General features: G+C 42.4%; 1 protein-coding gene across 1 annotated transcript; it reads left to right on the top strand.

The window, feature by feature from the left end:
• The first annotated feature begins 11,062 nt into the window (after positions 1–11,062).
• LOC122650603 lies at positions 11,063–15,040 on the top strand. The gene is made up of 4 exons (XM_043844004.1): positions 11,063–11,554; positions 11,654–11,871; positions 11,959–12,940; positions 14,516–15,040. Exons 1-4 carry the CDS (start codon positions 11,063–11,065, stop codon positions 15,038–15,040), a joined length of 2,217 nt encoding a protein of 738 aa, XP_043699939.1.
• The last annotated feature ends 201 nt before the right edge of the window (positions 15,041–15,241 follow it).

Below are 15,241 nucleotides of genomic sequence, written 5' to 3'. Positions count from 1 at the left end.
TCATGAGATTCGAAAAAAAAAAAAAAAAAAGAAAAGGTTATGCAGTACCGAGCTGTCCCATCGGTGAAAGTCCTATGGAAGCATCATGGGAGCTTGAGTCCGACATGCGGAAAAAGTATCCCCATTTGTTTGATGAACTAGGTACGTCAATTTCAAGGATGAAATTTTTATAAGGAGGGGAGGATGTAATACCCCGACCCAAGTACTGTCTTTTAATATTAGTTTATTATTTATTTTATAGAGTGACTGGACTGGATGGAAGGAAACTGATTCTACTGTATGATATTGATTGATTTTAGTAAGAATTCTTCTATAATTATGATTTTCACTTGTGTTAAAAAGGTTCTTGGGCTTATTTTTATTAATGGCTATGTATGGGCCTTATGAGATTTTTTTTTTAAAGTCCATGGTTCTTATTTTATTTATGGGCCTAGTATATAATGTGTTTGATTTTGGACTCATTTGTGAATTTGAGTTCATTTAGGTTCATTTAGTTTGATTTAATTTTATTTATAAATTTGAGTTGAATTTAAGTGAATTTGACTTGAGTTAATTTAAGTGAATTTAATTTGAGTGAATTTAAGTGAATTTGGCCTGAGTTAATTTAAGTGAATTTAATTTGTATTAATTTAAGTGAATTTGACTTGAGTTAATTTAAGTGAATTTAATTTGAGTTAATTTAAGTGAGTTTAGATTGAATTTGGGTTGAGTTAATTTTAACCAAGCAATGGAACTAAGGGTATTTAAGTAAATGACTTTAGCTAGATATTTTTATTCTTGAACACTATTGGATGTTAAGATTAGGGCTGAGGTTTTTGACATGGCTTTTTGGGTATTTCTAAATGAAAACTTGTTATTTACCAAAGTGTCATAGAAATAATCCTCATGGAGAAGAAAATTCACATTTTGTTTTAGTTCTATTCACTTAGCTAAAGAAGAGAAAGAGAGGAAAATAGAGAAGAATGAGATTTTGCTTTGGATTGAAGATTTGAAGACCTTTTTGGTGAAATTGAAGATGATTGAAGCAAGTTTAGGAATGTAATTGAAGGATTTAAGCTTTGGTTTGAAGGAGCAATCTCCTACTTGGAATCTAAAAGTAAGTAAGCTTGATTATTGCTTTAATCTTTGAATTAAAAGTATAGATCTATAAAATGGATTGTTTAAACCTTTTGTTTAGGTTGTAAGAAAGTTATATCAATGTTGTTGAAGAAATCCCTTGATTTGAGAAAAGGATTAAAGGAAGAATACTTGATGTTAGGAGTTTTCAATGAAAAAGAAGGTATTTCTTTTTATTCTTAAATTGAGTGATTTAAGAATTATTTGATATCTTAAAGGAATATTTTTTTTTTGATAGAATATCTCAAAGGGATTTTAAAGCATTAATTTAAAGGGTTTCAGAAGGGTATTTCATGTTTAGGAGCTAGGAGAAGAACCTCCAAAGTTTGGAAAGGGGTGAATTTTTTATTTTTTGAAAAATAATGGCATGGCCTTGTTTTATAAATTAGTCAGTCTTGGAACACCGAAAATGACATATAAATGGGATATTTTGATGATCCTGGGGGCCACCCAAAAATCGGTTATAAAGTTGGAAGTATTGGAAGTATTAAACTGTAAGTAATGAAACTCAATTATATTAGGACATGTAACTATTAAATTATGCATGTGTAATTGATATTTATAGAATGAATGAATGTCATGCATTATGTTAGCTATAAATTATGTAAAGAATGCATGATAGAACATGAGTATGTAAACTCAATACGAAAAGAGATGATAATTATATGTTAAGTATAAAGTGATTGATTGGAATGAGAAGAAAACTTGAATGATGGACTGATAATGAGAACCTATAGCGAAGTTATGGTTGATAATGGTATAATGATTGTTCCTTATATCTATGATAATGCAAATGGATGAATATTGTGAAATTTACTAATTATGTATAATGCACACATGATAGTTTTAAAGTATGTAAATTAGAAAGTGGGTATGAGAACTCAAAATGAGAAGAGATGTTAGTTATAAGTTATGAATGATAAAAACGTATGAATGAAGATTGGAACGAATGAATGCTATGATTCATGTCAACTATGAACTATGCATGCTTGATTTATATAAAGGATGCATGTTAGAGTGTAAGGATGATGGTTCAACGTGATAAGAGATGCTAATTAAGTATTATACGTATGGTGAATGGCTAGAATGGTAAGAATGCATGATAGATGATTTGTGAGTGGGAAGCTAAATGCAAAGTTATGATGAAGATGATACAATGATTATCCCACACATAGTATAATTCGGATGATTGAATGGATATATTACATAAGACTACGAATAGACCAAGGAATGGAACGAATGTATGTGCCCTTGTTGTGCATAGAATTATGATATGCTCCCTATGCATCATGTACATGTTTATGATAATGTTAACGTTAATTATGAAATGGTACTTGTAGTATACAATGAATGTTCAAGGATAAAGAAAGAAAATCAATTGATGTCCTGAGTCAATAGACGATTTGGTAAGGTATAAAATGGTGTCATAAGAGGCGTCGAGGCTTCTACCAAGACACAACCCAACACTAGTGAATTTTATACCCAAAGGTAAGATGAGACTAAGGCTAAAAACGAAACTGGATAACTTATGAATGGTTCAAAGAATGATAAAAATAATGTAAGATGTATGTTGCTCCAAGAATTGTTATGGATTATGTATATGTATAGTTATGCATGATTGATTATCTTGCTTACTGGGCTGTAAAGCTCATCCCATTATTGTTGAATGTTTTCACAGATCAAGAGGCAAAAGACAAGGGTAAAGGATAGTGATTGAGAAGGATCAATCGGGTTAAAGAGGTGAACCTTTTCTATTTTTTACAGTTTGGATAAGATCATTATATCATTATGGATATTTCAACAATTATCTTATTGAATGTTTTATAGGATAACTGTAAATAATAGGGATAGATGCCAACAGTGTTATTACCCAATGGATGGGTATTTGGGGTAGATATATGTTTATAAGGTTTAAAAGTTTTATTTAGATGCCCCTAACCGATGAATGTTTTCGTTATGCCTCTGATGGTTTTTATGTATCATGGATCTTTGGATGGATAATTGTGATGGTGATGGAGTTTCAAAATTCATGAACTATTTATAATCCATGCATAGTATGTTTTTATGAGAATGTTAAGTTTAACCTGCATAGACCCCAACTAGATTCGGTGTCATGGGCCCCACTAGGTCTAGTCGGGGGAGTGACATATACCACCATAGACAAGCTGCGTGACTATGTTGCTGCTTCATGGGCATTGAAATAGAAGGTGGTTTTGAAGTCTTTGGGGAGAGTATTTGTGCTATTCCGATTTGCATGTGAAGAGGATACGGCGTACATATGGAAACGTTGCCCTGTGAGGATGGATGGTCAATTGCTGCGATTCCAGCGATGGCAAAGGGATTTTAATGTCAACGAGCACTCCACCACCCACAGGCTTACGTGGATCAGATTCCCGGATTTGGCACAAGATTATTGGCACGAGGACATTCTTCTCTCCATGGCGAATGTGGTTGGAAGGCCTGTGGCGATCGATAGGAAAACCAAATCCTCTCCCTTTGGTTACTTTGCGAGGATCTGTGTGGATTTGGACAAGGCTCTTCCCCGCGTGGAGGAAATATTTGTGGAACGGGAGCAGGGGGCTCACCGGAATCATTTGTGTTCAAGCAATAGGTTGTGTTTGAAGACCCCCCCTTCCGATGCTCAATTTGTTGCAGATTTGGACATCAGGCAGAGGGGTGCATGGTGAAGGCTGCTGAGGAGGGGTGTGTGGCAAAGGCGACTGAGAAGGGGGAGGTGGCTGTGATTCCCGGTGCACACTATGTCCATGTCCAAGCACTGAGGCATTTTCGGAGGCATGAATAGGGACGATAGCTCAGGCATGGTGGGCAGGCTGAGGTTGCGCCTATGGATGATGTTCTAGGTGCGGTTGGGGATGATGTGGTAAGAAGTCTTGATAAGGAATGTCATGCTATACACAAGGAGGACTTAGGAAACCAATTTGATTTGCATGTGGACTCTTCACGTGAATTGGGTAGTGGGGAGGAGTCTCCTATTTTTTAAGGAGACAATGGTTCCTCCAATGAAAGGGGGGATGTGGGTATTCAATTTCCAGGGTCTCATCTCAACGACTCCAAGAATAATGCCGTGATATTAGGAAGGGAGGTGGAAGCTGGTGAGGGGACGGGTGGCTTGGAGGTATCGGATTCAAATGGGTGTGACATGGTTGGGTTAAGTAACAAGTCTGGGGATCCTGTGGGTGGGCACCACGGTTCTGTGGGTGTATCCATGGGTTAAGAAGGCGGGGCATGTTGGTTAGAGGTGGTGCTAACTGTGGCTGCAGATGTAGAGGAGGTGTAGGCACTTGGTTGTGGTAGAGATCGAGTGGAGTTTATGCAGCAGAGAAAGAAGGCCATGCAGTAGGATAAATTGGCTCCTCTAGAGGTTAGCATAGGTCAGGTGTGTACGATGGGAGCAGGTGTGGAGATGGGACCAAGGTCTGCAACGCTGGGGGCTCAACGCAAGAAGAAGAGGGGTCAGGAGCTAGCCGTGGTGGATAATGCTATTGTTCAGATTCAGGGGGGTGGGGCGGCAATGCGATGCCTTACTAGAAGTTCTCAGTCCAATAGAAATTAATGAAGTGCATGTTTTGGAATATTCGGGGCATTACGAATAAACGAGCGTGAGCAAGCCTTTGCATGCTTATTCGGGAGAATGATCCTCTTTTGTGTTTAGCAGAACCTAAAGTGGGGCCGAAAAAATGCCTTGTGAAGTTTTTTGAAGCTCTGGGCTTTTGTTCACAGTTCTTATGGAATCACAGAGAGGAGGGTGTACCTAATCTGTGGTTTTTTTGGAAAAATTCTTTGGTCCCACCATCGATCATTCGTGGGTCTGATCAGCACCTCACTTGCTCGGTTATGGTGGGAGGGGTGCAAGGGATGATCTCGTTGGTTCATGCAAACTGTCAGAGGGGTGCGAGACGCCATTTGTGGTACAATTTGGTGTTGTTTGCAGGAGTCAGCTGTCCATGGTTAGTTGTGGGTGACTTTAACTCGTACATGCTGTTACAAGAAAAAAGAGGGCTAGGCAGGCTTGATAATGGAGCCGTGGAAGAATTCTCTGCCACGGTGGATACAACATCACTGGTGCCAATCCCCTCTACAGAGTGTTATTTTACATGGTCAAACAATAAGAGTGTGGGCAACGTGTGTGCTGTGCTGGATCACAGTTTTGGGAATGATGGGTGGATGACTAAGTTTGAGGGGTGTGTACAAAGGGTGCTGCCAAGGGGGTACTCCGATCATTCGCCTCTTATGGTGTCTTCAGGGATTGTTCCACGTCCAGATAAGGTGCCTTTTCGTATGATGCATTGTTGGGTGGATCATGAGGACTTCAGGAAGGTTGTTAGGGAGTCATGGGACCACCCGGTTAGTGGCACACCAATTTATGTGGTGGTCCAAAAACTTAAGCGACTCAAAGGACCGCTGAGGAAATAGGCTAGGGAGACCTTCCCACAGGTGGAGGTAGAAGCGTTGCGGACCAGGGGGCTGGTAGAGGAGTTTCAATTGAGAATGGAAAGGGAAGGTTTTAGTGAATAGCTGTTTGAGCTAGAAAATTAGGCCAAGGGTGCGCATGAGAAAGTTTTGGTGTTGCAAGAGAAGCTTTGGGCTGAACGGTCTAGAGAGAAATGGGTAAGATTGGGGGATAGGTGTACCAAATTTTTTCATCTATCTACCAAACTTCGGAGGGCCAGAAGTTTCATTCGCCAGTTGCAAACGGAGAGTGGAGAGGTATTGGAGGATCCGGCGGGTATAGGTGCTCACTTTGTAAGCCATTTTGAGTACTTCTACAGGGGTGGAGAATCGGTGGTTTAGGAGGAGTTGCTTGACCAAATTCCTAATGTAATCTCGGCTAAGGAGAACGGAAAGGTTGTGGCAGTACCTGACATGGAGGAGGTGAAAGCGGCGGTATTTGCGCTGGACCTTGCAAGCGCCCCTAGGCTAGATGGTTTTCCATGTTCATTGTACAGGGTTTGTTGGGACATCATTGGGTTGGAGGTATCTTGTGTAGTTTCAAATTTTTTCAAAGAGGGGGTCATTACTAAGGGGGTGAATAATAATTTTATTACTTTATCCCTAAGGTGGAAAATGCTAGGCATGTTGGGCAATTTCGTCTGATATGTCTAGGGAATTTTTTCTTTAAAACTATTCCTAAAATTATGGCTACCCGACTTTCTATGTTGCTTCCTAAGTTAATTTCTGAAGAACAGGGGGCGTTCCAATTGGAGAAAGTAATTTTCTCAAACATTAGTGTGGCCTCTGAGTTGACAAACATGATGGCTTCCAAATGCCATGGGGGAACTTTGGGGATGAAGCTGGATGTCCAAAAAGCGTATGATACACTGAATTGGAATTTTTTATTTGACGTATTGAGCAAATTTGGTTTCTCCCAGAGCTGGATTCACAGGATCAAAGAGATGATGAGATCAACAAAAATGTCGATATTAGTTAATGGTGGACCAGTGGGGTATTTTGGTGTGGAGAGAGGCTTAAAGCAGGGTGACCCTTTGCCCCTCTACTCTTTATTCTGGTAGAAGAGGTTTTATGTCATGGTCTATCTGATTTGAGGATGAAGGGGTTAGTGAAGGGGATCCCTGGCCTCAGGAATACTTTCACTCCATCTCACCTCCTTCATGCAGATGATTTGTTCATTTTTATGAATGTTGATATGAAATGTGTTCGAAAGGTTATGAAATTTTTGGATTGCTATCAAGAATATTCAGGGTAGAAAATAAACCTTGAGAAAAGAAAAGTCTTTGTTGGGGGCAATGTCAGATCTTAGAAAGGGCACGGTTAAGGAGGTGCTGCAGATTCCTAAGTGTGTTTTTCCACTAGATATCTTGGGATGGATCTGTTCAGGGGGAGAGTGAAAAAAGATTTCATCCTTCCTTTGGTTGATAAAGTCAAGGCTAGGTTCGCAGGGTGGAAAGGCAAGCTGTTATCTATGGCAGGGAGGGTGGAATTGGTGAGGTCAGTAATGTGCAGCATTCCGGTACATAACTTCTTGGTGTATCTATGGCCGACTGCGTCTATGGAACTAATGGAACGATGGATTCAAAATTTTATCTGGAGTGGGGATGCTTCTACTTCGAAGGCTATCATGGTTAGGTGGAGTAAACTATGCAAGCCCAAGTGTGAGGGTGGATTGGGGGTGAGAAGGTTGAAGGAGATAAACCTTGCGCTGTTGGCAAAATTGGCATGGTTTATAAAATGTGACAGTTCCAGGTTTGCAGACTTCTTGCGGGGGAGGTTTCTTACTATAGAGGGGTTGTTAAAGAAAGGCGTGAAGTCCTCAATTTTACCTGACATTCGGAAGGTGTGGGAGATGGTAGGTAAGAATGAAAGATGGATAATCGGAAATGGTATGAAAATAAATTTCTGGTTTGATCGGTGGGTGGATGGGCAACGTCTATATGATGCCATAGCTCCATATGTAACAAATCCGCGGTCTCTAAAGGACAAGGTTGCTGATTATATTGAAGAGGAGGAGTGGAGATTATCAGTTCTCAGATCAAAGGAACTACAAGGGGTGGGCAATCAGATAAGGCAAATAATGTTGCTAACTACGGAGCATGATGACAAAAGGATTTGGGCTTTGATGGAGTCTGGTGTGTTCTCGGTCAAATCAGCATGGGAGGGTTTGTGAACCCATGAGCCCTAGCAGGGATGGTCAAAGCTGGTGTGGCAAAAAGGCCTAGCGCCCAGGGCTTCAGTTTTTGGCTAGAGATTGATGCACCGAAGCCTACCAACGAATGAAAATGTAACAAAGCGAGTGCAGGGGGTATCACAGTGTGATCTTTGTTACAGGAGTGTGGAGTCAAGCCACCATATTTTTATTGAATGTGACTTTGGTGTAGGGGTTTGGGCTGCAATTCTTTCTATGTTTGAGCTGAGATGGGCTGGTTTCCCATCCATTGAAGAGCTTTTTTCATGGTGGAGGAGGAAAAAGGCAAGTGTGGTACTCTCAAAAATATGTCCAGCCTTGGTCATACTAGTGCCATGTCACATTTGGTTGGAACGAAATAGGAGGAGGTTCGAGAACTTGAAACGCAGTCAAGCTACAGTGGTAAAAGGCATTTGATTTGATTTAATTGATGTTTCAGCCTTGGAACCAGTGCAAATTTCATCTCTGGCGAATCTGGTGCTATCAAGAAAACTTTCTCTCAAGACCAGTTGGCGGCCTAGGAGACAGATTACGGAATGGTTTGGAAGCCCGCTGATCAAGGATGGTACAAACTCAATATAGATGGGTGTTCTCTTGGGAACCCAAGATGATCAGGGGCTGGGGGAATTATAAGAGAATACAATGGGAGGGCTAGGTGCTGTTTTTCTTATTACTTGGGTGTTGGATCAAACTTCAGGGCTGAGCTTGAGGGGCTCTTCTATGGAATACAACATGCGATGAGGCTGCAGGTGGATTATCTGTGGATTGAAAGTGACTCGACTGCTTTGGTATGTTGTGTGGAGAAATATGTAATTCCTTAGACCTTTCAGCAGAGATGGCGGTTTTTTAGTGAATACCTGGCAAGGATTGTTTGGAGAATTAGCCATTGCTTCAGAGAAGTTAATGTGGTAGCAAATATGTTAGCAAAGCGGTCTGCTGCAACTAGGTCGTCAAATTGCTGGGATGAGGCACCAAGTTTCATTGGCAATGAGATGAGGTGGGATGCAACATTAAGACCGAGATACAGGTTCTCTAGGTGATTGGGGGTGTTTTTTGTAATTGATTGGGTGGTCTTCTTCGCTGCTAATGGCCATGCCGAAGGTGGGGTAAGAAGTCTAGGAAGTTGGTTGAGTTCTCTATCTGTATATTACCTTTTCAATAGTTAATACAACATCTGCTGACCTTTAGAAAAAAAAAGTGTGTGTGTGTGTGTGTTATTTATTTGATGTTAGTTTTGTAAGGGATTGATAAAAATAATGGTCATTAAAGCCTATCAATGGCAGTGTATGTCCAGAGTTCAAACCACCTCTTGTATCATTTCTCCTCCCATGATTTAGAGCTTCAGAATTGGGGATGTTGGACACCTTTCATTCATTCTTGAATTGAAATTATTATCTGGGACAGGTTGTAACTAGATATATTATTTGAGAACAATAGAAGAATGACAAAAAGTTGGGCAATAATCTTTTGCAGAGTTTACAGTTGAAGAATCCATTATAGGACTGATGCTAGGCCCCAATTGGAGGAAAATATGAGTTATGGAGAGAGAGTGACTGTGGCGGCTAGGGTTTCCCCTAGGGTTTTTCATGAAGGGGGTGGGAATTCGCCGACGACAGTAGGACTTGAACCCTTGAAACCACCGGACAGCGCCAAAGGACCTGATATTGATGATTCTGCATGGCCAGTGGCCACAGCTATTGATCAGGGGGTTCTTCCTTGTTCTTTTGCAGCGGCTGTGGGTGCTAAGAAGCCTCTTCCGAATGTGGATGCTTTGCCTCAACCTGTACGGGAAGGTAACATGACCAGAATCAAGATTCCTCAAGGCGCATATGAGGAACAGATTGATCGCTTGAGATACTCCCTGATTGGTCGACTGAATTTTTGTTTCTTGAATATGAATGATGTGCGCAAACACATACGAGAGGCCTGGGTTTTATCAGGTTCTGTTGATTTGAAAACCCTAGGGAAAGTGTTTATCTTGTTCACCTTCAGTCTTAAAGCAGATATGACTACGGTGTGGCGTCGGGGCCCTTTCCGAATTAAGGGACAACTTCTCCACTTCCAACGTTGGTGCCCGGACTTCAACGTGGATACGCAGCAGATCACCCACCGGTTGACATGGATACGTCTCCCCAATCTTCCTTAGGAGTATTGGCACGATGATATCCTCCTCTCTATCACCAACGCAGTGGGACGGCCAGTAGCGGTTGATAGGAAGACTAAAGAATCCTTTTATGGACACTTTGCAAGGGTGTGTATCGATTTGGATGAAACCCTGCCTAGCGTTACTGAGGTACTGGTTGAGAGGGAATAGTTGGGGTCTGCAGAGCTTTTTCTTTTCAAGCAGCCGATGGTGTTTGAAGACCCCCCCACGAGATGCAATGTTTGTAAGAAGTATGGACATAGGGCTGATGCCTGCCCTAATCATTCTCAGGAACCACTGGTTGAGCCTTCGGTTCCAGGCACTGTGTATGCTGATGACAATGCAGGTGTTCCACATACAGCTGGACGAAGGAGCCGTAGGCGTGCTACCCCACCCATGCACGAGCCTGTTGAAAACGTGAGTGGGGTTCTGTCGACAGGGGAGGCGTTACCTAATGCTGTTTAGGAAATTTATCCTGCAGCGCCACTTGGAGCTACATTTGAAGCGTTGGAAGAGACAGCCTTACCCATGGTGGGTGAAGCTCCACTTGGTCCGACTGCTGTGGTGGAAGTGGCAGCATTGCCTTTGATGGGGGAAGCCCGAAACGGCTTGACAACTGTGGTTGTGCATGATAGTCTGGAGGCAGCTCCTTGCATGGACAATTGTATTTCATAAAATACTGTTCCAATGACAGGGGGCACCATTGAAGTGGTCTTGGGATGCCCAAGCCCAATTGGTACACAGGAAGGCAACCCACAGGGGGTGAGTTTGCAGGAGGTTAACCCTATCTCGTCAATTGCTTGTGAAGGCCAGGTGGCATGCCAAGATCCATCGTTTACTGTAACAGCTTTTGATGAAGTTAGATAGGTGGATGCAACTCTTTTGGGTACCTTTACACCGGTTACCATTAGATCGGGTAAGCAGCCTAAGAATGTGCGGAACCAGCCAAGACGTATCACAAAAGGGGCTTCAAAATCCAGTAAGTGTCATTGAAGATAGTTTATTGGAATTTGCGTGGCATATTGAACAGCCGTACTAGGGCTGCATTGAAGATTCTAGTGCAAACTCAGAACCCTAATGTAGTATGTATTGAAGAGCCTATGGTTATGCCTATTAAATTCCCTAAGTTGTTTTTTCAACGAATGGGCTTCTGTGTGGATTTTATACACAATGAGAGAGTGGGGAAGAATCCAAACTTATGGATAATCTGGAGAAATTCATTCTCTAAGCCAGTGGTCTATAGCTCTTCTGATCAGCAAATCACGATATTCATGGAGGTGAGGAGCAAAAAATTCTTCCTTTTGGCTGTGCATGCTAGCAGCCTACGTGCTCGAAGGAGGGATCTTTGGGTGCATTTGTCGAGTCAGCCTATTTCATCACTGCCTTGGCTTGTGGTAGGGGACTTTAATGCAACCCTACTGGCGTCTGAGAAAAGAGGACCGGGTGCTTTTCATACAGGGGTTGCAATGGATTTTGCGGCTTTTTTGGACTCTACTTCTCTCCTTCCTTTACCGTCTAAAGGAAATAGATTCACAGGGAGCAACAATAGAAAACAAGGGAATGCATCTGTTGTCCTGGATAGAAGTTTATGTAACCATGCCTGGCTGGACCATTACCATGATGCTTATCAGCGGGTGCTTCTGAGGTCTGTGTCTGATCACTCCCCTATTATGATTTTTTCTGACTCTGTGCCCAAGCCTGTCAATTGCCCTTTTGGGTTACAGCATTTCTAGCTAGAGCATAAGGACTTTGCCGCTGTGGTGCGCCAGTCCTGGGGTGGATATGTGTCAGGCTCCCCTTTTTATGTAGTCACTCAGAAGCTAAAAGGATTGAAAGTGGCCCTTATAGGATGGTCTAGAGCTGCCTTTCCCAATGTAAATATTGAGGTCGATCGAGCTAGAGCAGCACTGGAGGATGCCCAGGAGATTATGGAGACGGTGGGAACCACAGAGTATCTTATCCAGTGCGAATTCCAAGCAAGATAGGAGTACATCAAGGCTATCACACTGCAAGAAAAGCTGTGGTAAAAAAAGTCCAGAATTCAGGCTCTTACTTGTGGGGATCGTAACACAAGATTCTTCCACCTGGCTACTAAGATCAGGCATTCTAAGAACCTCGTTCGGGTGTTAAAGAAGGCTGATGGGACTGTTCTCAATGATGGACCCCAAATCAACACCTATGTAACAGAGTACTATGAAGCTTTTCATAAGAGAGTGACTACTGAAGCATGGCTGGATATCCTATCTTGCATTCCGTCAATAATTTCTGCGAATGACAATATTTTTCTTACGGCTGTACCAAGCAGGGAGGAGATAAAAGCCACAACCTTTGACTTGGATCCAGATAGTGCGCCTGGTCTGGATGGGTTTCCAGGGGCATTTTACAGATCCTGTTGGGAGATTATTGAGAGTGATGTATGTCGGGCTGTCTCACGATTTTTTGTTGATGGCATCATTACCAAGGGGATTAATAATAATTTCATCATGCTAATCCCAAAAGTTGAAGAAGCACTTACCCTGGATAAGTTTCGGCCTATCTGTGTTGGCAATTTTCTATATAAGCTGATTCCCAAAATCCTTGCGACCCGCTTGTCTGGCTTTCTTCCGAGGTTGATTTCAGAGGAACAAGGTGCTTTCCAAAAGGGGAAAGTCATTTTTTCCAACATTTGTGTGGCTTCTGAGCTGACAAATATTCTACATATGAAATCTTATGGTGGAGGGATGGGCCTTAAGCTGGATATTCAAAAAGCTTATGACTCTATGGAATGGGACTTTATGTTCAATGTGATGAGAAAGTTCGGATTCAATAACAAATGGGTCAACATGATTTATCAGCTACTTTCTTCGGCTTGGCTCTCAATACTCCTTAATGGAGGACCAATTGGTTTCTTTGGTGTAGAAAGAGGACTACGACAAGGTGACCCCCTGGCGCCCCTTCTTTTTATTATTGTAGAAGTCCTGTGTAGGGGTTTTGCAGAGTTACAGTCCAGCCACAAGATCACCCCCTATCAGGACCTAGAGGTGTGGCTGTTCCAATCCATCTCTTGTTTGCAGCTGATGTGTTTCTATTTGTTAAAGCAGACATACGTTCTGTTCGCTGCCTAAAAGCCTTCTTGGGGAAGTACTAAAAATATTCAGGGCAATGCATAAATGTTCAAAAGAGCAAGATGTTTCTCTGCAATGTGAGTGCTGCCAGAAAAGCAAGGATAAGGGACATTATTGGGTTTTCTGATAGTAGCTTCCCTACCAGATATTTGGGAATTGACATCTTCAAGGGCAGGGTAAAAAAAGATGCTATTATGGCTTTGATGGATAAATTCAAAACCAGGTTAGCAAGTTGGAAAGGAAGGTTAATCTCTATGGCAGGGAGAGTCCAGTTAGTAAGATCTGTGATTTCAAGTATGCCAATCCACATCTTCTCTATTTATTGGGGGCCTACTTCGCTAATAACTTCAATGGAAAAGTGGACGCACAACTTCATATGGAGTGTAGACCCTGATGTTGCTAGGGGAATCATTGTTAAATGGGAGGCAACTTGTAAACCCAGGGATGAGGGGGGTCTTGGCATCAGGAAGCTAAGGGATGTGAATAAGGCCCTGCTTTACAAGTTGTGTTGGAGCTCAAGTCGGACAGTAGTCCTATGTTCACTTTCCTTCGTGCACGGTTCACTTCAAAGGGTGTTTTGAAACAGCATTTTAACTTACCTTCCTCAATCTGGTTGGGGATTAAGAAGATTTGGGCCTTTGTTTCTGATCATGAGTCATAGATAGTTGGCAACGGGATGCAAATAGATTTCTAGCATGACTAGTGGATTGATGTCAGCTCGGTTGCAGCTAGAGCAGGGATTGATGCTCCGTGGATGAAAAGGCTGCACTCGCCTTTAGCTTGTTTCATAAATAATGCCACTTGGACCTTTCCCCAAGTTGATTCGCCTGCCTTGCGGCATATCTTCAATGATGCAGCGAAGATTACCCTACCTTCGATCCAGGTGAGTAATGAAAGGGTATGGACCCTATCTCAACAGGATAATTTCACAGTACAAATTGCGTGGGAAGGACTTCGTAGAACAGCGGATCACCCCCCTTGGCATGTAGTGGTTTGGGCATGTTTCTTGCAGCCCCGCCATTCATTGTTTGGATGGCGCTTTTTCCAAGGAAAATTGCCTACTGAGGATAAGGTGGTTTAACGGGGAGTGCCTTTCGTTTCTCACTGCAACTTGTGTTTGAAAGCCTTTGAGTCCCAACAACATCTTTTCTTTGAATGCTCTCTCTCGCTGAAGATATGGCAAGGATTTCTTACAATTTTTTAGAAGGCATGGCCGATGGTGAGCTCACTAGCAGACTTACTCACATGGTGGAAGGACAAGGCCACATGCGCCCCTCTACCGTAGGTATGGATGGTGGGGTTAATTTTGATTCCTTATCAAATCTTGAACGAAAGAAACCAGAGGCGATTTCAGGGGCAGGGGAAGACTTCAATGACCATTTTGCGTTGTGTCAAATCAGATCTTAGAGATGCTTCGTCCTTTATGAAATGCGCCATCAAATCCGTACAGGACCTGCTAATGCACATGATATTGGTGCTGCATTCCTATAGGCACAGGCCAATGAAATCATTGAAGTATTGTGGAAAAAGCCGAGCTTTGATTGGGTGAAGCTGAATATTGATGGATGCTCATTGGGGAACCCGGGTCATTCCAGTGCTGCAGGAATTTTTAGAAATTCCCAAGGTCAGCCTGAGGGAAGCTATGCCGAATACCTGGGAATTGCTACAAACCACACTGCAGAGTTTACGGCTTTCTTTATTGGTGTGCAGATGGCATGTGACATGCATGTTAGACGACTGTGGATTGAATGTGATGCAGAGATAGTCGTGGCTGCTATAAAAAATGGGAACATCCCCTGGAAATTCAAACAGGCTTGGCTAGGCATGGCAAATTATCTCCAAGGCATCAGGTGGGAAATCACTCATAACTACAGGGAGGCAAACACAGTGGCTGACCTTATTGCAAAGAAATGTGCCTCTACTCACACTTCTCAACGATGGGGTATAGCACCACCCTACGTTCACTACGAGATTGAGTGGGACTTGCAAGAGAGGAGTCGATTTCGGTTTCGATGATGGTAGAATTATAACCCTGATCTGTGCTGGTGTAGGTACTCCCTGACTTCCTGTTGATGGCAATGCCGAAGGTGGGATTTCAGAGATGTCCTATAGCTAGTTTATTGTAGGCTTAGTGCCAAGGATGACTCTATATCTTTGGAGTCCCCTACATGGGGGGCCTCTTGAACTTGTATTTTACTCATTTTTCTATTACATACT

Source organism: Telopea speciosissima, chromosome 2, assembly GCF_018873765.1.
Source record: "Telopea speciosissima isolate NSW1024214 ecotype Mountain lineage chromosome 2, Tspe_v1, whole genome shotgun sequence".
Taxonomy (NCBI): domain Eukaryota; kingdom Viridiplantae; phylum Streptophyta; class Magnoliopsida; order Proteales; family Proteaceae; genus Telopea; species Telopea speciosissima.
The sequence above is the reverse complement of the archived record's forward strand: the minus strand, read 5'-3'. Positions and strand labels throughout refer to the sequence as shown.